This window comes from Lampetra fluviatilis, chromosome 1 (genome assembly GCF_964198595.1).
Source record: "Lampetra fluviatilis chromosome 1, kcLamFluv1.1, whole genome shotgun sequence".
NCBI classification, from domain to species: Eukaryota; Metazoa; Chordata; class Hyperoartia; order Petromyzontiformes; family Petromyzontidae; genus Lampetra; species Lampetra fluviatilis.
Genome location: NC_136275.1, coordinates 32,549,027 through 32,571,256, shown reverse-complemented (window position 1 = coordinate 32,571,256; position 22,230 = coordinate 32,549,027). Strand labels below are relative to the sequence as shown.

At 49.9% G+C, this 22,230-nt stretch overlaps 1 protein-coding gene across 1 annotated transcript; it reads right to left on the bottom strand.

The window, feature by feature from the left end:
* Nucleotides 1–10,161: 10,161 nt before the first annotated feature.
* On the bottom strand, nucleotides 10,162–21,650 carry LOC144941939 (melanin-concentrating hormone receptor 1-like). Its single transcript, XM_078868905.1, has 7 exons — nucleotides 21,563–21,650; nucleotides 20,845–20,886; nucleotides 18,748–19,805; nucleotides 12,746–12,818; nucleotides 11,871–11,944; nucleotides 11,660–11,712; nucleotides 10,162–10,264 (listed from the first exon to the last, which is right to left on the bottom strand). The coding sequence occupies exons 1-7, from the start codon at nucleotides 21,648–21,650 to the stop codon at nucleotides 10,162–10,164; spliced, it is 1,491 nt and encodes a 496-aa protein (XP_078725031.1).
* Nucleotides 21,651–22,230: the final 580 nt, after the last annotated feature.

Sequence of the window (22,230 nt, the reverse complement as noted above, 5' to 3'; positions counted from 1 at the left end):
CGATGCCCCAGTGTAGTCCCACGCGGCTTGCCTGGGTTTGAACCCAGGGTCTGAGCGCTGCCAGCTGAGCCCTCTGACCTCCGACCCGCCCGACATTTCCCGTGTTCTTATTTCGGCTGCACTTGAGCTGGTGCGTATCGCTGAGAAACACCGGCATGGATGCAATTGCACCTTGACGTTCTATGCTTAAAAACAAACGACTCTGCAATTTTCAGTTTCTTCTCTCAAATACGCGTTTTAGTATAACGCAGTTACATAATACATTTTTTTGTGAAAGTTCTTATAATTTTATTAATAAATCGTTTTGTAGTAAAGCCAGCATTCAATTGCATTTGAACAATGTTCTGTAAGAAAACCCAGATGTTGCTCTTCGCTTTTTTGAATGCTAAACTCTGCAGTTTCCTAATTTGAAATTTCAACTACAGCAACCCATTGTTTTTCCCCCACCGCCGCAATCGGCACAATCGCGTATTTACGAAACGGAACAACCATTGGACAAGAAGCGGCACAATTTTGTGAAATCTTCAAGTGTCTCTCTGCGAGTTTGGGGGGGAGCGTTGAGCACCTCCTGGGCATCCGAAGCCATGTCGAGCGGCGGCACCGCGTCACCCACCCCTCCCTCTCGTGATTCTGAAAGTATTTGGAACAAATCCTGTTACCTTGAAACGACCTCCTCGTGCTCGCCGAATATAAGGTTATATAGACGTAGCCATCGTCCCATGTAGTTGCTAGACGCGTGTGCCTGACGCCGTCATCGATATTTCAATATAGACAAGAGTACCGCAAGTGTTTGCGTGTGTACGTGTTCGTGCGTTGGTCGTTTATAGATCCTCTCATGCTCATTGAAAGTTGCTCCCGCTTCGCGCAGTACTCTCTACCCTTTCGAAGGCAGTGTTCGTCGTACCTGCGCGCGTTTACATATCGGTGCAGCGCAGCGGCGCGACCTCTCCAAGCCGGACTCTTTTGGGCGGGCAGAGCCTCGTCAGCGATTGGAACTGTCCAGAGTACCACGACTACTATGTGCACATTGATACTGCACTGGCAGTTCAGTGTCACCAACACGCAGTGATAATACTTGTGGCCTCGCAGCAAGACAAATATCTGGGTTCGATGCCCGACGTGGGTGCCTTGCATTGTGTGGGGTATTGTATGTTCACCACCCCCCCCCCCCTTGATCTGCATGGGTTTCTCCTTTGGGTGCTCCCATTTACTCCTAGATTTAAATAAGCGTACAACGTAACCGGTATTGGCCAAACATCCCAAGAGCTGAAAAATTGCCATGCAAGTCACTCAATTGGGATTGCACACAACGACATCGTCCCCTGCTGAGAAACAGAACCCTCCTGAACAGAGTTGAGACCGAGGCTTTTCCTGGGTGAATGAGTGGAATGATAAGATGGCACTTGGCATTCATTCATTAGGTAACAAGTATTAACTACACACTCACAACCATAATGTAGACATTTTTTTTTACACAGCACCACAGTTTCATCCGAGTCAACCACCAGCATCTATTAACGTACGGTAGATTGACGAGTTTTTTTTACCATCAACATTTATGAAAATGAATTTGATTATTTTCCATGAATGTACTTTAAAAAAATAATGTCCAATAACAAGAGAGTGCAGGGCCACTCGAGAACGATGGCGGTCGACCGACATGGCCAAGGGCACGGGTTCACCGCGTGCGTTAGCCCCACACTATACCCTTGCAAACAACTCTCATTTTAAGTACTTTATTGGCGAGGATTGGCGTACAAAACAAGTATTGTGATTGGATTTTTTTCTGGGAGCCTTTTCTAGCATACTCCCAAGTCCAGCTTCACCGAGTCGCGGCTGGAGAGGTGTTTGCTGTGATATTGAACGTGTACGCTTTAGCAACCCTTCGAAGGCTTTTGTATCTGCATATCCACAACTCCCGATCAGCTTTGCTCCCTAGCGTCATCTACAAACTTGCTTATCTCGGTACTGATCAACTTGCCACGTACCTATCTCCTCTGTCTCTCAATCTGTCACTCTATTGACACTCCCTTATATCCACCGAACTGCAATCTGTTTATGTATATCGATTTGTCTATTGACTCTACATGCCTGTTTTTTCTGTTAGCATGAACCTATCCACGTATCTACTTATCTTCCTGTCCATCTCGTCTGCCGGTTTACAGGTCTGCCTACCAGCCAATCAATATAATTATCCCTCCATGCCATCTCTATCTGGCTACACATTTGCTTGTTTACATGTCTATCTACATGCGTACAATGTCAGCTGACCTACTTTTCTGCTTGCCCACCTGTTTTGCATGCATCTATCTACTTACATACACATCTGTCTTTCTTTTTATTTGCCCACTTTCATCAACGAGCATAACCCATCACACGCTAGCTCCGGTCATCCTCGCAGCGGCTTTTTGCTGGCCATCAAACGACGACGGCCACTGCATCGCGCCCTTTCAGATGTGCCGTCTGGAACGCTCTTCCTTCCGATATTAGGAAGCCACTGGAGCTATGGTACTTTTAAATCTGGATTGAAAACTCATTTATTTAGAAATGCTTTTTTGCGTCGAGTTGGTTGTCCTTCCCTGCACCTCCAATTAGCACAACATTTATACTGTATCTTGATATTTGCTCGTCTGCCTGCCTTTCTGCATGGATCCCTATCCACACATCTGCCTATTATGTTCTCCTGTCCATATACTTGCGTGCCAGTGGCCTGTGGCCACATGGGCCGCCTACCACTTCGGAATGGCCCACAAGCGACATATATCCATCGCCACAAGCGTCTCGGCAGTACCAGTTGTGGAGGACTAAAAGGGGGAACATTTTCAACCTGGCAACAGCGATGTGTTCCTGGTTTCATCACGCTCCGTCACATCTGTAAGCATAAGAGCCTCAGGCAGTAGCAGAGGCGGCTGAGGTGTGTGGGTGTGTGTGTTAATGTGTGGTCGTCCACAAAAAAAGTATTTGAAAGTTCTATTCGACCCTAGCGCCTGTAGTTCTAGCACTTTGGAGGCGAGGGTTCGTGGATCACACACATTTCGTCAAACTCCCTCCCCGTGGAAATCCAGGTCACCATCTTGCGATGGCAGTGCAGCAAGTGGAATAATGTCCATCTGTAGTTGATCTGTCTGGCGATTGAGTGTTACTCACAACCTCGCACGTGCGGGTTTTCTCCCACATGCATAAACACTCGTTCATGGAATTGTCCGAACGTCCCAATATAGGACCACAGATCTTAGGCACTGGTTAGCGTCGGTTGCGGCTGGCTGGCTCTCCGCTTGCGTGTGCTTTCTTCCACCTACGAAATCATTGTCCCTTTCTCAAAGGGTGAACACAAACCTCGCATTACAATTTATTTATTATCATTGAAGAATACGGTTTCCAAACCTCCGATCTACACGTTAAAGCTTACCGTTTGCATGTACACCTATCCACAAGTCTGCCCGTCTATCTTCACGTGTCATCTACCCGAGCTTGGAATCCTACTCCGAGGCGCGCGTGAACGTTTCCGTGGTGCCCCCTGCCCCCCCTCCCCAAGCTGTCGGTGTGTTGCAGTAAAACCCCATCGAGTGTTCATTGCGCAATTAAGTGGACAAATAAAGGAGGATTCAAACGATATAGCCGATTTTGTTTGGGTGTCGTGTTGTTAAAAGTGCATCATCATCGATCGTCATCATGCATCCATCCATCCACGTCCATCAATGATACATCCATCATCACTCCTCCAACGTGATAAACATCGTCCATCCATCACAAGCTGCTGTCTGGGTCACCCCGGGAAGGGATCCTGGACCTCGGGAGTACTTGGGGAAAAAAAGGCGGCGATCCAAAGATCAACATTACATTGAGACACAGAAAGAGGAACGGATGAAAATGACGGTTGACTACGCACGGTGTGAAAGAAGTTCAACGTACGTACATTGACCCCTTAAGATAAGAAAAAACCCAGTGGACTTGGGCAGGGTCACGTCGTGGCTAGGCGGGACGATGGCAGATAGAGACTCGCGACGGAATGGAAGCCAAAGCAGGGGACGAGCCCACAGGGGACGAGCACCACGGATTGAGACATCGCGGGAAACGAGGGGGGAATTGACAAATAAATGGCTAGGTGAAATTAGAGGCCTTCATCCAGCAGTGGATAGATCCCCCCCCCCTCCCCACATGACGGATGATACTTTGTGCTGCCGAAACAAATATTCGCTCTCAGAATGTCGTGAGGTCGACGGGATGTGTGGAAAAGTACTTGTGCGTGTTGTGGAGGGCCGGATGAGTGGGAGGCATTCGTCTGCTTTTATTTGTGTCCATTTCATCTTGCGCAAGGGCCCTCGTGGTTAATACGTCATTGCCAGTCTGAATAATAAAAGCAATTAAAATTAATTTGCGCCAGTTTATAAACCACAATAAAATCCTGCGCCCCTTGAAAAACAGCCACCTGGGCCATCTTTCAAGCGGGCAATTTTTATTTTTTCGTCATGCGGTCAGTCTGGTCAACGCAAGGCTGCACACACAAGCAACACAAACTTAAAAAAAAGATATCTTTTGATTTGAACTTTCATTATATAAAGCCACGGCACTTATATACGACGTCCATTATTATATGTGTGCCTAAATCAGTGGTGGAAAAGGACACATCGAATCAGAATGTATTCATACTGGAGCAATCCGAGGAGCAATGAAGCTCTTTTCCACAGATGTTATTGCCGACTACACATTAGAAAAAACTTGTCGATTTACCACAACGCGGTATTCAATTGAGTCCCACGATAATAATTTTGGACCGATTTGGGTTGACAAACCAGGATTCGAATATAACGCCAGCACCACGCCTGGTCGCCTTTGTCTCCCCATTGCTGATGTTTAAACACCACACCAGGTACTCATTGGAGGCAGCAGAGACAACCGAGGGGATACCAACTACCGGTTCAGATAATCGTCACCGATGTTACCCGGTTTGAGAGTTCAATGCGCTAACCACTGCGCCACCAGTCCTCACCATGTAGCCGATGCACAGCCACACACATCCAACGACGGTACTCGCCCGAGCCACCCAACAAACGGTCACAGCACAATAGTCGAGACGCACAAAGGCGTCTGGAACAACATTCACACAACACTACAGTGAACACTGCACACTTAAGGTTAACAATTCAGCGCAGCAACAATCGCAGTACACAGGGTTGAACACATCGCTCAGCGTACATGAGTCATACCGTGCCTGCGAAATAATTATTGCAATCCACGTGTTCTCTCAGGCTGCTATAACTTCGCACCAGGGGGCCAGCTTTTATAAAAAAGGGAGAAAACCTGCAGCCACAATCCGTGTCAACCACATATCTATTCGAGTGACGGAGTTAAATGCTCAGCCTGGGGTGCCACTAACCACGGGACTCGTATCCTCCACATTGCAATCGCAACAGCTACAGGGACCACCGTGAAATCTGTTCTTATTTGGACTCCCTGAGCCAGAGCCATCCTCTCCCCCCCTCCCCTCCCCGTGTATAGCTTCATCTCCATCTCAGCCAATGGGATCGTCTACCTAAATACACCCTCAACGCCTGCTCGATAACAACCTGCACCTGGCCCATTTACCGTCGCTTTCCATTGTGTCACAGCAGCGGGGGGGGGGTCAATTTCCTCACATAGCTAATGGCAAAATCACATTCAGCGTGCAGCCTGCCCAACTATTTCCAACGGCGTTAAGCCCCTATGGAATGTCACATTGTTTCTTGATAACTTTTATGCCACACCATGCATTTTCAGTGGTATGGGAGTGACGGTGCATTGTTTGTGAAGAGCACCATATGGATACTAAATGGCCATTGTAGGACAGAAATGAAGAACAGAATCCCACTCACACCTCGTCGCAAATGGTATATATATACAGAAAAGAGTGTCTGCGATGTGGCGATAAGCCCAACATTAAGGAGCTATCATATAGCAGTGCGCATGCATCTTATGTTACAGTCTGCAGAAACTTCCCCAAGAAGATAACACATTCCTGCGGAGGGAGCTGGTAGGAACGTTGGGTTGCTCGGTCAATGACCAGGGTCAACGGCGGCGTGGTGTATTCCGCAAATATGCCCGACTGTGAGGGCGGGCACAAGCCGGCGTGAGTAGGTTAAACGTTGAGTTTTATAAGGGCACCACTGGGTGACCAGCCCCTCCCCACCCAGCCCCACCCCTCCCACCCCCCACCCTGCCCCACCCTCCCCACCCAGCCCCTCCCCACCCTCCTCACCCAGCCCCTCCCCACCCTCCCCACCCAGCCCCTCCCCACCCTCCCCTCCCCACCCAGCCCCTCCCTCCCCACCCAGCCTCTCCCTGCACGACGGACGGACGGACACAATAATCCCCTGTGGGCTGGTGTAACCAGGAGGTTCCTACCAGTATCATAAAACTACTGCTGAAATCTCGTCAAGCGACCTCATATCCACACTTTGGGCATAACTTTCCCACCCACCCTGCTACAGACACAACTGTTTAGCACACCACTGTCAACTGCTATACTGTACTCTATAAGCAAATCGCAAAAGTTGGAAATTAGCCCAAATTAGTGCAAAACCAAAGTGCCCGTCTCCCTTGACAAAAAACTGCATTGCAGCTGGGATTATCTCAATTAAACAGCCAATCGAATTGAACGTAATGACGTTGCGTTTTTCGTATTCATTGGTCACTATCCTGAGAACATGAAATCGCTCCACTTGAGAAGTCTCTTCATTTGCACGTGGCTGAACTCGAAATTCGAAATCCAGGAAGGATCTCGGCGATGGGAGCCCAGCGCCTGTGACGAGGCCATTCAGAGCCCTCTCTTATCCATGCCGGTCTCCCACCTCCACAATGCGTGACAAAAATAGCCGTTTGATATTGCGCATGAATTTATCTCGCAGCAACATAATACCCGGGAGAGGTGTTTTATTATTAAATGAAATTAACTTTGCGCAATTCCTGACAGCCACTGCTTCACAAGGCAGCTCTGGAATGTAATGATCTTGCAGCAGTCACTTTCAAGTTATTGGAAGAGCCATGGACGTTTATCGAATGTAAACACTGCACACTGCATGTACGCGACATTTTTGAAGATATATCTTGCAAGTATGCTGGGCTCATGGCAGGTCAATTATGATATGTTAATGTAACGAGAGTTCGTATTACAGGGTTTTATCAAAGTGCTTCACCTACGTGATCCATACCACTCCCGTCATATATTTTAATATTGGCTCTTTTTGAAAGCATTATTTTCTTATCAAACGGACCTGTTAATGCTGTGCAAACATTTTATTTTCAATGAAAATCGCCCAACAATCCACATGCTTTTGTAGTGACCACCATCAGTTACTGTAGATGTGATTTAACATACAGTATTCGTGTGATTATCACCATTGCGGTATGTAGTATTCCTTAAACACAATGCCGTCTGTTCTAAATGTGCTATGAAGCAGCTGGTAAAATTGCTTTGTACCCCCAAGAAAACCAAATTTACAACTCTAGCCAGAACAACCCCGAACCTCTGTACCCTGGTGGTTTATGGTTTTACAAAGTCTTGCTCGGTGAGGTTGGAGAGAGTGGGTGCTGTCAGATCATGGATGTTGATGTCGTCCCGTCTTGCCACGTTATGTAAATGTTCACGTAAGCTCAAACGTACTGGAATCTCGAAGCATTTGTAAGATTCAGGATTTTGTGCCGGGTTTAATATTGTCTGGTTTCATACTTTTTAACCGCCTCTACGAGGAGGGTCTCCACATAACCATAAGATATTTGAACAAACTCCGAGACAAGAAAGCTCATCTGATCGAGTCACTCACATTTCTGAAGAGATGCCGCGACTCTAAGGTAATACCGATCTCCTTTACACAGACCTCTGCTTCTGTCACATCTTCCAATGCCAAACGAATTTTGTTCAGGGCTAGTATGGCTCTGATCTCAGAGAGAATTAGACTGCTCTGTACTGAACTAGATCATGTGGACAAGACACTCTTGAAATCACACTTAACATTGCCAGAAAAAATGTCTACATCTGATTGGAAACATGTAGATAACATGACTGATTCATCAGCTGCTACAATGTCAGCTAAATTCTAAAGATAACCATATTTCCAAGTTCAACCTCCTTTCCAAGTGTAGTGTGGTAAAATACGTGGTGCACACTATTGACCGAGGGCATCTGAGGGCAAACATGTGCGCGTGTACAACATGGAGTTGCACGAACAAACCGCCACCTAATTCATGGGCTAAGCGGGTGCAACTGGGTCAGACGGGTTTGCACGCTGACACCGGAGGTGTTGCCAGGGAGACGGAAGATAAAGATTGATTAATGGGCTGACAGGCGCCAGCCTGGCTAGCCTTAAAGAGACACAAGGGAGGTCTCGGAAAAGGGGCAGGGAGATATAAAGAGTGAGCGGAGGTGGGGCTGGTGGTTGCTGGGGACAAGAGTGAAGACACCTCGCTGCTGCCGCTCAAGTCGTCAATGGACCTCAAACCTCACGAGTCGCCGGGCGGATGATGGTTGATCCCCCTGCCTGGGACAGACGAGTGAGTGGGGTCTGAGGGAGTGTAGCTGAGGGCAGAGTTGGAGTGTGAGCAGCTGCTGGGTGCTGAGGTGCTGTGTGCAAGCCTCTGGGTGAGAAGCTGCTGGGTGCTGTGTGCAAGCCTCTGTGGAAGAAGAAGGTGTGTGCCGAGGCGTTGTGTGCGAAGCCTCTGGGAATGAAGACGCTGAGTGCAACTAAGCTGTGTGCAGAGTTGCTGGGAGCAAAGCTGCCGAGGGCAGGATAGGTGAAGAGTAACGTACTGACGAGTGGAATAAGTTAGATTTAAGTGACTGTGTAGATAGTTCTAGGAGTGCCTATAACTGGTGGAAGAAGAGGTTATTAAAGTGTAAGCAGGTTACTTGTTACAACGTGTCCGTCTGAGTGATTTTTGGTGTTAGAAGTGGCAACGAACCTTCACCGTCATCTCCAAGTCCGCGATGAAACGAAAAAACCCACCTGCTGTGTCATCTGACGATGACGACGCCGAGCTGGACGTCGTCCCCTCAACAGCTACGATTGCCGGAGCTCCGAGCGCCCGCTCCGACGACGTGCTGCATTCGGCGCAAGAGTGCATGGCGGGTCCAGCCCAGCCGCCTCCTCCGCAGAGCTGGCTGGACATCACCGGTCACCTGGGGAGGTTGCTGTTGGCCGCCACTCATCTGTTCAAGCGGATGACAGCTGCAACGACCACTGGACGTTAAGACGTGCTTCCCGCCGCTGTCATGACCGAGGCGGCGGGAGCGCTGGACCTTTCCGCCATTTTGGAGGCTGCAGCCGTGCTCCACAAATCCGCCATTTCGTGCCATCGGACTGCGCCACAGCAGCAGCCGCCGGTTTCCAAGATGGAAGTCGTTCCCAAGTCCCGACGGCTGCCACCGGTGCGTCAGTTCACTGCTGCAGGAGGAAACTGGATGGCTTGTCGTCGTTGATTCGAGGCCAGCTACATCTCGGTGGGATGGACATCCCAGGAGGTGCTTCAAGCTCTTCCTACGGCCCTCAACGACGACTCATCAACCGCCTTTTTCGCCATCCCCGAATCTGATAGAGTGACCCTCGCACGCGCCTACACCAAGATGGCCACTATTTTTGATCCCCTGTCACTGTTGATAAACACAGGAGTCGTTGTGACTATGGTTTTCCGAGGCTGTGTTTCGTACGTTGCCCTCGTCGTCTGATCCTCTTACCCCCATAGAGAGCGCTTGTGTAGCGGCTATCGGGGGGAGTCTTGGTATAATGGGCCAGATGTTAGCCTCTCTGGAAATTGGGGAAATCTTTTTGGAAGGCGAAATATTAGTTTCACAGACATTTGCCCTGTTTACTGGGCAGCGATTTTCTAGGCAGGATGCCCTTGAAAATTCTCATCGACCAATGCTGTATTGAATTGCCATCAGACCAGTGGTTGCCGTTTCTGCACTCCCTTAGTCGACAGCCATCGCAGAATGCTGTCATCCATGCGATGGGTATCCAAACCGTTAAAGTGCCTCTGGGTTCTCAAACACTCGTTTTGCTGCGATTGCGCAAAGCGTTGCCTTCACCGAGCCTGGAGGAGGGGATCTTACTGACCCCTTCTAACGCCGTGTCTCGATCTCCTTCCCTAGTGGGGGCTGTGACTATTGTGTCCGCTGAGCAGATGCCATTCTTACAAGTACTTAATGCGGAGCATGCGCTGGTTGTGATTCAGGCGGGCACTGTCCTCGCGCATGCCTCGGCGGCCCAGAGTCTTGATAATGCGGAGCCAGCTCCTGTGTTCGCGGGGAGCGTGGGTAAAACTGATGAACTGGGTTCCATGTGGCTGGAATCTCTGTGCTCCGAAAACCCTACACTGACAGAGGTTCAACGAGCTCAGCTGCGTTGGCTCTTAAAGGATTTTTCTGATGTCTTTAGCACTAGCAAATTTAATATTGGGCGCACTTCCCTCTTCCATCATCATATCAATACGGGTGATTCGCCCCTGATTTGGATAAATCCCCACAGACTTAGCCCCGTGGAGAAGAAATACGTATGCCAGGCTGTTGATGAGATGCTGGCAGCTGATATTATTTCCCCATCCAATAGCCCGTGGGGGTCGCTCATAGTCCTAGTGAAAAAACGTGATGGGAACTTAGGGTTTTGCGTTGATTTCCACAATTTAAATAAGATATCGGTGGCGGATGCATATCCCCTCCCTCATATGGACGACTCGCTCGATGCATTGTCGGGCCCATGAATCTTTTCGATGCTCGATTTACTGTCCGGGTTTTGCCAATTGCCCCATGACGACCAATCAAAACCAAAAACTGCTTTTCGCACGCCCCAAGGGCTCTACCACTTAATTTGTCTTCCGATGGGATTGAATTTGTCGCCAGCCACCTTTCAGCGATTAATAGAATTGGTCCTAGCAGGGCTGCAATGGGATTCTTGCCTTATTTATTCCGATGACGTCATCGTCTTTGGCAGTACCTTTGACGAACACTTACAGCGATTGCGCTCAGTTTTTAAGAAAGTACGTGCAGCTAAGTTGAAATTCAAGCCTCAGAAATGTAATTTTCTTCAGACATCGGTTAAATACTTAGGCCATGTAATTAGCGCAGCCAGCGTTGCCACATATCCAGATAAGACCGTGTGCGTGCGCACGTGGCAGATGCCTAAATCGGTAGCGGAGGTCCACAGTTTCGTCGGATTCACATCTTACTACCGGCGGTGTGTTAAAGATTTTTCCATCATTGCTAAACCACCACATGCCCTCACAGCCAAGCGCCAGAGATTTCGGTGGGATAAGGCTGAGGAGGATTCCTTCCTCGCCCTCTGCGCCACCCTAGCCGATGTCCCCCCGCTCGCGTATCCCGATTTGCGAGGCCCTTCATATTGGACACGGATGCCAGCGATACGGGCATTGGGGCAGTCCTTTCCCAGAGGGCAGTTGCTTACGGTAGTCGAGTCCTGTCTATTGCGTCATGCGCAGGGAGTCATTTGCCATGGTCCATTTCATCCAGCTCTATTGTCCATATTTGTACAGATGGGACTTTGTTGTCCACACGGATCATGCGGCCCTCCAGTACTCCCTGCGCATCGACCACCCATCTGGGCAGTTGTCCCGATGGCTCAAAATACTCCAGGGTTTCTCATTCAAAGTGGTGCACAGGAAAGGCGCTCGGCACGTCAACGCTGATGCCTTGTCCTGCTTGCCACCCCATGTTGTGTGCACGTGTGCCTCGGGGGCGGCACGATGTAAGCCATCGCATGAGAACATGCCCGTGGTGCTGGCGGCAGCCGGGACAATGCGGGAGGTAGGCACTCAGCCGCCACCCGATTCTGTTTTGAACCTTGACCATGATGCGTGGGCTTAGCTGCAGATTGATGATGCCTCACTTTTGCCGCTGTGCCGTCGTGCTTCTCGGGGCCGGGGCCCCGCGGGTCGCCCATCCATTGTGTTATGCGAGGGCCTCCTCACACGGTGGGAAGGGGAGTCCCACCGTTATTCCTTAGTCGTGCCTTCAGTCCTTAGGGGTAAACTTACTAAAGTCGTTCACGAGAAATTGATGCATCTGGGTGTTCATAAGATGTTGGCAATGCTAAAAAAGGACTTTTACTGGCTGGGCATAGACAATTATGTACTCCTGATTAAAGGTTGTGCTGATTGTGCGTGTCGGAAATCTCCTGCCGCGTGACTGCAGATCCCGTTAGAGTCCATTGTTATGTTATGGGTTAATGAATTAGTAGCCCTTTACATTTTGGGGCCCTTCCCGGTATTCCAGAAAGGACACAAGCACCTCCTCGTTGGGGTTGAATATCTGACCTGTTGGCCTATGGCCTGGCCCCTGATTGACCAGTCGGCTGCGTCTATAGCCGACGCCTTTTGTACGGCTATGTCCTTAATAAGGGGGCTCCTGAGCAAGTGCTATCAGATCAGGGCAGGAATTTTTTCTCCAAGTTGCTCCAGGAAGTGTGCGATTCCCTGGGCACGCGGAAAATTCGCACCTCACCGTATCATCCACAAACGGATGGGATGGTTGAGCACACAACCCTCACTGCCATGCTATGCCAGTAAGTGACCATGGGCCAGTCAGACTGGGATTTTCACATTCCGGGGTCCCCGCTACTTACAGACTAGCTCCTCATGCCTCGATGGGATTCTCGCCGTTTTATTTGATGTATGAGAGGGAGCCCAAACCCCCGGTACAGGTTCAGTTGGGATTGCACCCTCCTTGGAAGGGATCGGTACTGCTGAACCCCTTGTCGCAAACGCTTGAGCAGCTGCGATTGGCTCGCGAGGTCGCTAGGAGCAACTCGGCCCGCAGGCAGGCCGGGAACGAGCAGCTGCGGGAACAGGGAGGGCCGGGGATGCCTTGGAAATAGGGGGACAGGGCATGGTTACATTGCCCCCAAGTGCCCGTAGGCACATCCCCAAAACTGTACCATCCTTGGCAAGTACCATTCGAGGTCATTGAGTTCTGGCGGCCGTAGTGCATGCGTATTCGGTTGGGCCGGCGGTGCTGGTTCGTGCATCCATCACGGTTAAAGACATACGTCTCGTCTGGTCCTGTCAATTAATCTCCACATCCCTTGCAGCCAATGTCTGATGTGTCCGACGCGCCAACTGCCACGCCTGAGGAAACGGGACGTGAGGAGGATTGTTCTGTACCGCATACAGGACCGGAGAGCCTAATGGCCACAGACGGAGCGATGAGGATTCCTGCAACGGACCATTCATCATCAACGGGTGGAACCGTTTCTACCCGTGGGGACAGTCCTGCCGCACACACTCATTCGCGACGCGTCACTTTTCGTTGATCTGGACGGGTTGTTTTCACCATCACATTTCCTTTGTTTTTGTTATTGTTGTTCTTGTTTCTCATGGTCACTGCTTACGATTATGTTGTTGTTAGGGGTTGGTCACTGGTTATGATTGCGTTGTCGTTAGCGGTTGGTCACGACACATATGCGCATGTTGTATATGTTGCCAGCTGGGACGGCCTCGTTTTTATTCGTGGGGCGGGGGGGTAATGTAGTGTGGTAAAATATGTGGTGCACACTGTTGACCGAGGGCATCTGAGGGCAAACAGGTTTGTTCGTGCAACATGGGGTTGCACAAACAAATTGCCACCTAATTAACGGGCTAAGCGGGTGCAAACTGGGTCGGCCGGGTTTGCACGCTGACACCGGAGGTGTTGCCAGGGAGATGGGAGATAAGGGTTGATTAATGGGCTGACAGGCGCCAGCCTGGCTAGCCTTAAAGAGACACAGGGGAGGTCTCGGATAATGGACAGGAAGATATAAAGAGTGAGCGGAGGTGGGGCTGGTGGTTGCTGGGGACAAGAGTGAAGACACCTCGCTGCTGCCGCTCAAGTCGTCAATGGACCTCACACCTCACGAGTCGCCGGGCGGATGATGGTTGATCCCCCTGCCCGGGACAGACGAGTGAGTGGGTCTGAGGGAATGTAGTTGAGGGCAGCGTTGGAGCGTGAGAAGCTGCTGGGTGCTGAGGCGCTGTGTGCAAGCCTCTGGGTGAGAAGCTGCTGGGTGCTGTGTGCAAGCCTCTGTGGAAGAAGGTGTGTGCCGAGGCGTTGTGTGCGAAGCCTCTGGGAATGAAGACGCTGAGTGCGACTAAGCTGTGTGCGGAGTCGCTGGGAGCAGAGCTGCCAAGGGCAGGATAGGTGAGGGTTAACGTAGAGACGAGTGGAAGATGTTAGATCTAAGTGACCGTGTAGATAGTTCTAGGAGTGCCTACAACTGGTGCAAGAATAGGTTAATAAAGTGTAAGCAGGTGACTTGTTACAACGTGTCCGTCTGAGTGATTTTTCAAGACACTGCACAAGAATAAACCAGATCCACACGTTAAAAAGCTAAACGCTGACATGGTTGTTATTTTTTTATTTGTCTTCATTTTATTATTGACTTTACCGAAAGAACAAAAGAATATGGCTTCATACTCTACTCAAGATGTGGGAAATGGGCATGGCTACCAGAGTAGTGGGGAGCGGGGGGCTACCTGAGTTGTGGGCGGAGTTACCTGAGTAGTGGGCGGATTTACCGGAGTAGTAGGCGGGGTTATCTGAGTCGTGGGCGGAGGCTATCTGAATAGTGGGTGGTGCTATCTGATTGGTGGGTAGGGCTATCTGATTAGTAGGCGGGGTTAACTAGGTAATGGACGGGGTTTCCTGAGCATTGAATTTGCAGTGGAGCGTGTGGGGGGAGGGGGATTTTACACAATCGGTGGGACCTACATCAGAGAGCAGAATCCGCTCGATGCGTGGGTAGGCCTAGTGGTTTGAGTAGGCGTGGCTATTGAAAAGTAGGCGTGGCTAGTAGAGGGAGGGGCCTGCTAGCTCGGCTTACGTCCTGATTGAGCCTCCCAGAAAAGTGGCAATACAGTAGTAGCCCTCTTAACGGTCACCCTTGTTAACGACTAATCGCTTTAGGACGGGGCCTCCAGGAAGCCAAATGTGTTCACTTGCCCCCCACTTTGCGTAAGAGTGCAGAAGTGTGGTCACCACATCTACGCCTCGATATAAGGAATTAAACAGTTAGACTTCTCCACAAATTTGGCTGTGGCCTGATGAAGCTAGTTGTAATTACTGGCGAAACGTCGTACTCAGATTGTAAATGTTGTGGCTTGGCTCTCCAACACACCGGTCAGTGCTGTACTAGTGACGAATTGGCACGTTCTGTTTACGTGACAACCCTTACTAGTTGGCTGTGTCGGGTGGTGGCAGGTTTTAACGACACATTCATATATTTATGCAATCTAATCCAAAAAAACTATATTATGCAAATTCCTTTTACTGTTATGTGTTTCCGAGTTCATGAAGCTTGTCTTTGCCAGGCAAAAGTTTTCAATAAATATAATAATTCACCTAATGAGATTTTTACAATTTGTTTCTACGTTCAAACACTACAAAAAAAATTTTCCGCAAAAAAAAGCATGTTGACGACTTGATTCAACTTCTTATATTTAGACGTACCCATCGGAAACCGCTCTACTTAAAGATTTTGTTCTTTTTTGTATTAGAAAGAACAAACATTTATTAACTTAATACACTATGAGGGGAAGCTCTTATCTTTACCGTTTAAGAATTATTCAGATTTTAACGTCATAAAATGCGTATTTTTTCATTCAAAACCGCTTGAATCCGAAATGTATGAAAAATAAAATATAGAACAATGATTCTCGCTTTGATTTTTTTCATTGCTGTTTAACGTTATATTAAACGAAAAAACCGCAATCTTATATTTTGAACGGTTTCTGAATGAGACCATGATCAAACATGTTTATAAGGCACTTAAAATCGAGATTTGGGGACTTAAAATGAAAAATCTCGTATTTTCAGATTTTTCTGTTGCGTTCGTCTTAAAAGCTGCGTATGTACCTTGTCGGTAAGTACCCTATACGTTTTTGAGACATAGATAATGTTGCATTATCGAAACAGACAATTTACGTATTCATATCCATTGTTTAAACATTATATAAAAAAGGGTAACTTTCGATGCTATCGGAACGAGTTAAGCCTTTACCATGTATTTCCCTATGCTCGCTTAACGACCACATCATTTAACAACCAGTTTTGTGGAACCAATAACCGTCATTAAGAGGGGTTCTACTGTCCATGCACTGTTGCATATCTCTATAAAATACGCTTCTTTACCTACAAGACCTGCTTTAAAAAATGTCTCCAAACAGCAGCTGACAATATCTGTTTGTGCCGTTCATTGTCATATCTGCTTAGAATGTATCAAATATGAAGTGCTTTACAAGACATGGATACACGCGTTGGAAAATGGGAACACGTGATTTCACATTGCACATGAATAGTGATGAATAATGACAAATGCATCGTTTTACAGCTTTTGGTGGCACCAGTTGCATTATTGAAACAGACAATTTACGTCTACTCCACAAATCTGGCTGTCGCCTGATGAAGCTGGTTGTAATTACTGGCGAAACGTCGCTCTCAGATTGTAATGTTGTGGCTTGGCTCTCCAACACACCGGTGTGCTGTACTAGTGACGAATTGGCATGTTCTGTTTACGTGACAAACCTTACTAGTTGGCTGTGTCTGGTGGTGGTGGGTTTAAGGACACATTTATATATTTACGCGATCTAACCCAAATAAACCTGTATTCTGGAGACAATTTAAGATTCATTGGGTTCACGGAAACCACCCGAAGCTCAGATGGTCAAACCAATACATATTTAATATTCCTAAGATTCAGCTAACAAAAGGCAATGGTGCAAGGACCCTGAGACACGCCTAGGAGCCAAATATATTCTGAAGAGAATAAAGGTGAGGGATTATTAAAACATCATCTGAACATGAAGATGCAGTGAAATATTAAGCGTCAGCATTGTATTGTTAACACAACATGGGGAGTTGGTGTGGCACCGTACCTCCTCATATGGTTTAGAAGGCAAGATGAAGAGGGCATCACGACCAAAGCCGTTTGATGGCACTACAACATGCCATCACTTCCATCTGCCAGCATCCCGCAGCCGCTGCACGGTTGGCACCCAACCTCTAAGGAGCACTCTTACAGTCTCATCATCACCACCACCACCACGATCTGGCTTTAGGTCACCGACCCCTGCCTGCCTGTTTCAGTAACCTCCCTTGCACACGTGTCCCACCCATCGCAATCTCCTCTCTCTCTGATTGCATCTACAACACCCTCCTGCCGCATTCATCTTCATACAGAAGCCACACCGAGATTAAAGGAAGGTTTTTCAAAATAATTAGGGGAAACGTTTTTAAAAAAATCTTTATTGACCCTTGCACATCGCGTAAAAATCATTAATACGTATTTTTTAAAACCTCTCCATAATCCCTCGTGAGTGTCAAATGGATTAATGAATCCACATCATACAAACTTGGAATTTCCATCAGCAGTAAGCACTCAAACTGCATTTACGCTACCGTACAGTATTATATTGCTGATGATTATTTTCAGCCCTTTGTCAAATTACTGCTGAATGAAGGTATCCCCAATGCCCATGTCAGTTATAGGAGGCGTTTGACCATACTTCACGCTGGTCAGTGCAGGTTGGTGAAGTAGGTGACCAGAACCAGTTAAGATATCACACGCCACTGATGTTAACCATGGCCTGGAATCAAACCTGGGTTACAGAGTTCATAGTGCAGTTAGCTCACCGTCTATCTGAATAATATAAACATATGTCATCTGCTTATTCAATGACTCATACGACTAAACCATGTTCAAAGGGGTCCAGCGTTGGAGATGTTAGGCCAAATCGGTTTAGAGGGAATTTTGCACTTAGAACGTTTACCGAGATTGTCCTGTAGATAGTCCCATTCACGTTATAGGAATGTGGAATTTCCACCACAGGCTCAAGCCTACGAGCAGAAGAATGCCGGCTCACTCATTTCAGCATGGACACACTTTGACCTTTTTTTTACAAAGGTTCAAACACAGAAATCCTTCAGTGATGTATTGATAGAAGGGCTTTCCTTTAGGTAGAGTGAACAACGACTGGTCAGTTAGGACAGATGAAATATTTTCAGTTCGGTGTTATAACAGCAATGTGATATCACCACTGTCATCATCACCATCGTTACAACCACCACCGTCACCACAACCGCCATCACATCCACAGCCACAGCTATCTGGCCGGGCAGCACTACAGGTAAAGCGGAGCGTTCAACTCCCCGACTCAGGACAGAAAGTGAAATCTCCGTTGGGGTTCGACTTCATCACCCCAAAATGGGTCGATAAAATGAGTACAGTATTACCCCGATTTACGTCTCCCCACTTTTGCGTCGTTTCGCCAATACGTCGTCACTTTATTAATACCACGACCCGATTTGCGTCGCCTCAACCCCACACTTACGTCGCTGACGGCATCACCCGTCCTCTCTCGTTATCCATCGCCTCTCAGCCTTCGCCTCCCAACTACCCTGCAAATCGCTTTGATTTACCGTTTCGATATTCGTCATCGCACCTTTCAGGAACGCATCCCTGACGTAAACCGGAGTATGACTTTACCACTATGTTGGTCATTCAACCGTGAATATCCAATAGAGAGAATGGCCCCTCCACGGGCATGTGGGAATTCCACGACTTGGCTTAGAGCCACAGACGGAGACAATCGCTGCCTTAGTGCTCATTTGAGCAGGTTGGCACTACCACAACCACCATCACCACCTCCATCTTTACCACTACCACCACCACCATCAGCAGCAGCACAATTGCCCGTGGTGGCCTCCAGAAAGCACAACTTTCTCGCGGCCTGTACCCTCATCTCGGCATTCACGACCGGCCCGACTCTGCACCCCAAACCGAGCGAGCGCAACTCCACCGCGCGAGAGACGCCTCCACGGAGGGCACCCTCCTTTTTGGGCCTCGCCACCATAGCGCCGAGCAAGCTCTTCTTGAACGTGTCGCTCAGCGCGATGTAGAGGAACGGGTTGACGCAGCTGTTGAGGTAGCCGAGCCCAATGGCGACGTCGTAGACGACCAGGTGAGGGGGCACACGCGGCTGGCACAGCTCGATCAGCTGCAGGGCGTAGAAGGGCGCCCAGCACGCCACGAAGGAGACGCACACGGCCAGGGCCATCCTGGTGATGCGTCGCGTCCTGTGCTCCAGCACGTTGCTCCCGCAGCCCCCCCTTGCGCCGCCGCTGTTGCTGCTGAATGCCACGAGAGGAGGAGAGGCGTCGAGCTTGGACATGTGCCGGAGGATGCGCGCGTACGTGGCGCAGATGACGAGCACGGGCGCGGCGAAGGCGAGCACGAATTGGTAGAGCGTGTACCAGTAGATGTCCGTGCCGGGGTTGGGCAGCAGCATGCCGCAGCGGGTCCTGCCGTCGGCGGTGTGCAGGAGGCGCGCGAACAGCCACACCGGGGTGACGGTGAGCAGGGAGAGGGCCCAGGCGCAGAGCACGACGCAGAGGGCGAGGCGCGGCGTGCGCATCGGTGCGGAGCGCACCGCGTAGACGGTGGCCAGGTACCTGTCGAGGGTCATGAGCGTCAGGATGTAGGTGCTCGCGAACTGGCAGGCGGCGTCGGTGGCCGCGATGGTCGTGCACAGCGCGGCGCCGAACTTCCACTCGCCGTCGCCCACGAGCTGATGCAGGAGGAAGGGCATGCCGAGCAGGAAGAGGGTGTCCACCAGGGCGAGGCTGAAGATGAAGACGTCGGGAGCGGTGCAGAGGGCGCGGAAGCGCCGCGCGCGCTTGCGAAGGAGCGTGAAGAGCACCAGCAGGTTGCCGGCCACCCCCATCAGGCAGATGGCGCCGTACAGGGCGGTCATGAACACGTCGGAGGGCGCCGTGGCGGAAGGTGGCCGTGCGGCTGAATGGGAAAGCGCGCGCGTGCAGAGATGTGTTAGGTCGTGGTGTTGTTGGTGTTGTTGAAAGTTTGGGGGTGGTGGGAGGGGGGTGGGGAAACACGCACACGCATGGATTACGATGTGTCCGCTTCCCAACAACGCGCGCTTGTCTTCGGGGGTGTTTGATTAGCGGGACGGAAAGTCGATGGGTGGCTGTCGGGAGTGAAATTGCGTGTGCGTGCTTGCGACAGGGATGCAATTGGATTCATTCATCCACGTTGTCATTCATTCAAGTATAAAGCAGCCGCAAGTGCGTGTCGGTGATGTATCTCAACGCGGTGATGTGGGGTGCGCTACCCAAACGCATGCAAGCATATAATTAATTAATGTATTGCTTCTATAAATAAGCTATGAGTCTACGGAGGATGTGGTACATGCGGTAAGTGCAATGCATACGCAGGCATGCACGAGGTGTTCATTCATCCGTGCATGAGTGCATTCATCCACGGTATCCACCCCCATTAGTGCAGCTGGTGGCGTATTGCGTTGCCATTTCGGTGTGGATGTGCAGTGCGGCCGCACGTGAACTCAGAGGCAAATGCTGTCCATTCCTTCATCAGTTCATTCGTTTTAATAATTGCGGGCGAGAGCCTATACGAACGACTTGGGTACATTCACGCGGAATCAATCATTCATTCGTCTATGTGTTAATGCAAATGTGTATTTCCAAGTGCATTGTTCACACGGTGAGTCCATTGAGACAGCATATTTTACCCTTGGGGCTACGTCTGCCCACGGAACGCTGAACTCATTCAATATTTCATTTGTTTACTCACTCATTCCTTCATTTCGATCAATATCACCCTTTTATACGAAAGGCTCAAACGACACGAGAGCTGTGTTGGAGAGCCTTGAGATGTGAAGACTAAATGCGACACACGAACCGGGCAGATTATTCGACCGCCTTCGCCTCGACCGGGAGCTGATGCTGACTGCACCACCACACAGTCGATTGCTTTCAGGCTGAGTCGATCTAAGGGAGGCACGTTCCGTGCTTCTCACTGCCGCCGGTGTTGGCGTGCACGATGTGCACGATGGCCGGCGCTCGGAGACGGGTGACAAGGATCGTAGCGCTGTGAGCGATCACTTTTCCACATTCCTATGGCGGGGCCAAGTCATCCCGCATCGCCTCCTGGCTAACACGCAATGCATTTACCAGAGTGTGCCGTTCATGTCAGCGAGCGCCTATTAAGGGCGGGACGGCTCAAGAGGGGAGTGGTTGTCACCACGCCCGGCCGCCTTTGTCTCCCCAATGCTGATGTGTGCACACCGTAACAGGTACTCTACTCGTTTAAATCGACTTGGGAGACAGGCTAAGGTACCGCTTGTGTGGCCGTGTGCATAGCATCCAAGAACGTGGGTGGCCGGATTAGCGACCACCTCGTTGCGATTTGCGGCTCACGGCTAACGTCAGTGCCACGCAGGATCCGAACCTGTCCTGGACCTTCCTTAGGGTCTCCTCAGCATTGATTATCTCGCCAGGGTGAGTGAACATGAGCACTGGGGAGACAAAGGCGGCCGGGCGTGGTTGCTGGCCACCCACCTCTTTGGGTGCCGCGCCGTTGCGGCCATCATATAGGTGCTCGCTAACAGAACTTGCCCCAACAGTCTACGGAGGCTACACCGGAGCCCGTACCTCCGTGTGCACGCACATTTGCGGCGTGAAGTCGTGGGCTCGACATTGTACGCGCGTGCGCGTGTTCGTGCGCGTGCGTCTTACCCGCAGCGTACACGCCGGTCTCGTTCCCACAGCTGGCGTTACGACACGAAGGGGTCGTCGTGGAGAGATTGGACACGGTGACATCCATGCTGAGTCGAAGTGCTCCCGGCTCTCTGCTTTGACGCAGTCGACAAATCTCCCCACCTTGCTCCGACTCTCCTGGTTTAAATATGTGTGTGTGTGCGTCTCTCTCTCCCTCTCTCACTGAGACGCGTGCACTGGGCACACGTGTGACGCAAATGTGCTTGGCTCTCGAGTATCACAACTCTGCACGTCTTCCCTGCCTGTAACTCCAATAACCCAGTCACCCCTTGCCCTCTCTGCGTATCCCCCCTCCCTCCATCCCCTCTAACCGTTCTCATCCCGACACTCTCTCGAGATGATGATGTTGTTGGTGCTGCTGCCCTCCTTGTGTTGAATCGAGCACTGCATTATGTGAGAGAGACGCTGACTATGTGGATATCACGCTGTATATTTGAAGTTTGCGCGTCTCTCGCTCGCCGTGGTCGCGTGGGTTTTTCTCCGGGTCCTTTGGTTCCCCCCTGCACGTTTAGAATCGACATCACGCGTTTAGACTATTTGGCTGCTATACATTTCCACTTGATGATGATGAGCCACTTTTGTTGAGCTTTCATTTGTGATAGCCAGGTCGCTTTGGAGAAAACAAG

Excerpts from the sequence above, each read along its gene's own strand:
- LOC144941939 (XM_078868905.1), bottom strand. The coding sequence starts at position 21,650 with ATGGATGTCACCGTGTCCAATCTCTCCACGACGACCCCTTCGTGTCGT. Across the intron at positions 19,806-20,844 it reads GCACGCCAACACCGGCGGCA|CCGCACGGCCACCTTCCGCC; the intron begins GTGAGAAGCACG and ends TTTCCCATTCAG. Across the intron at positions 10,265-11,659 it reads GACAAGGCATCAGCGTTGAC|GAGCTGGCTCCGCATTATCA; the intron begins GTGCCGAGCGCC and ends CCGCGAACACAG.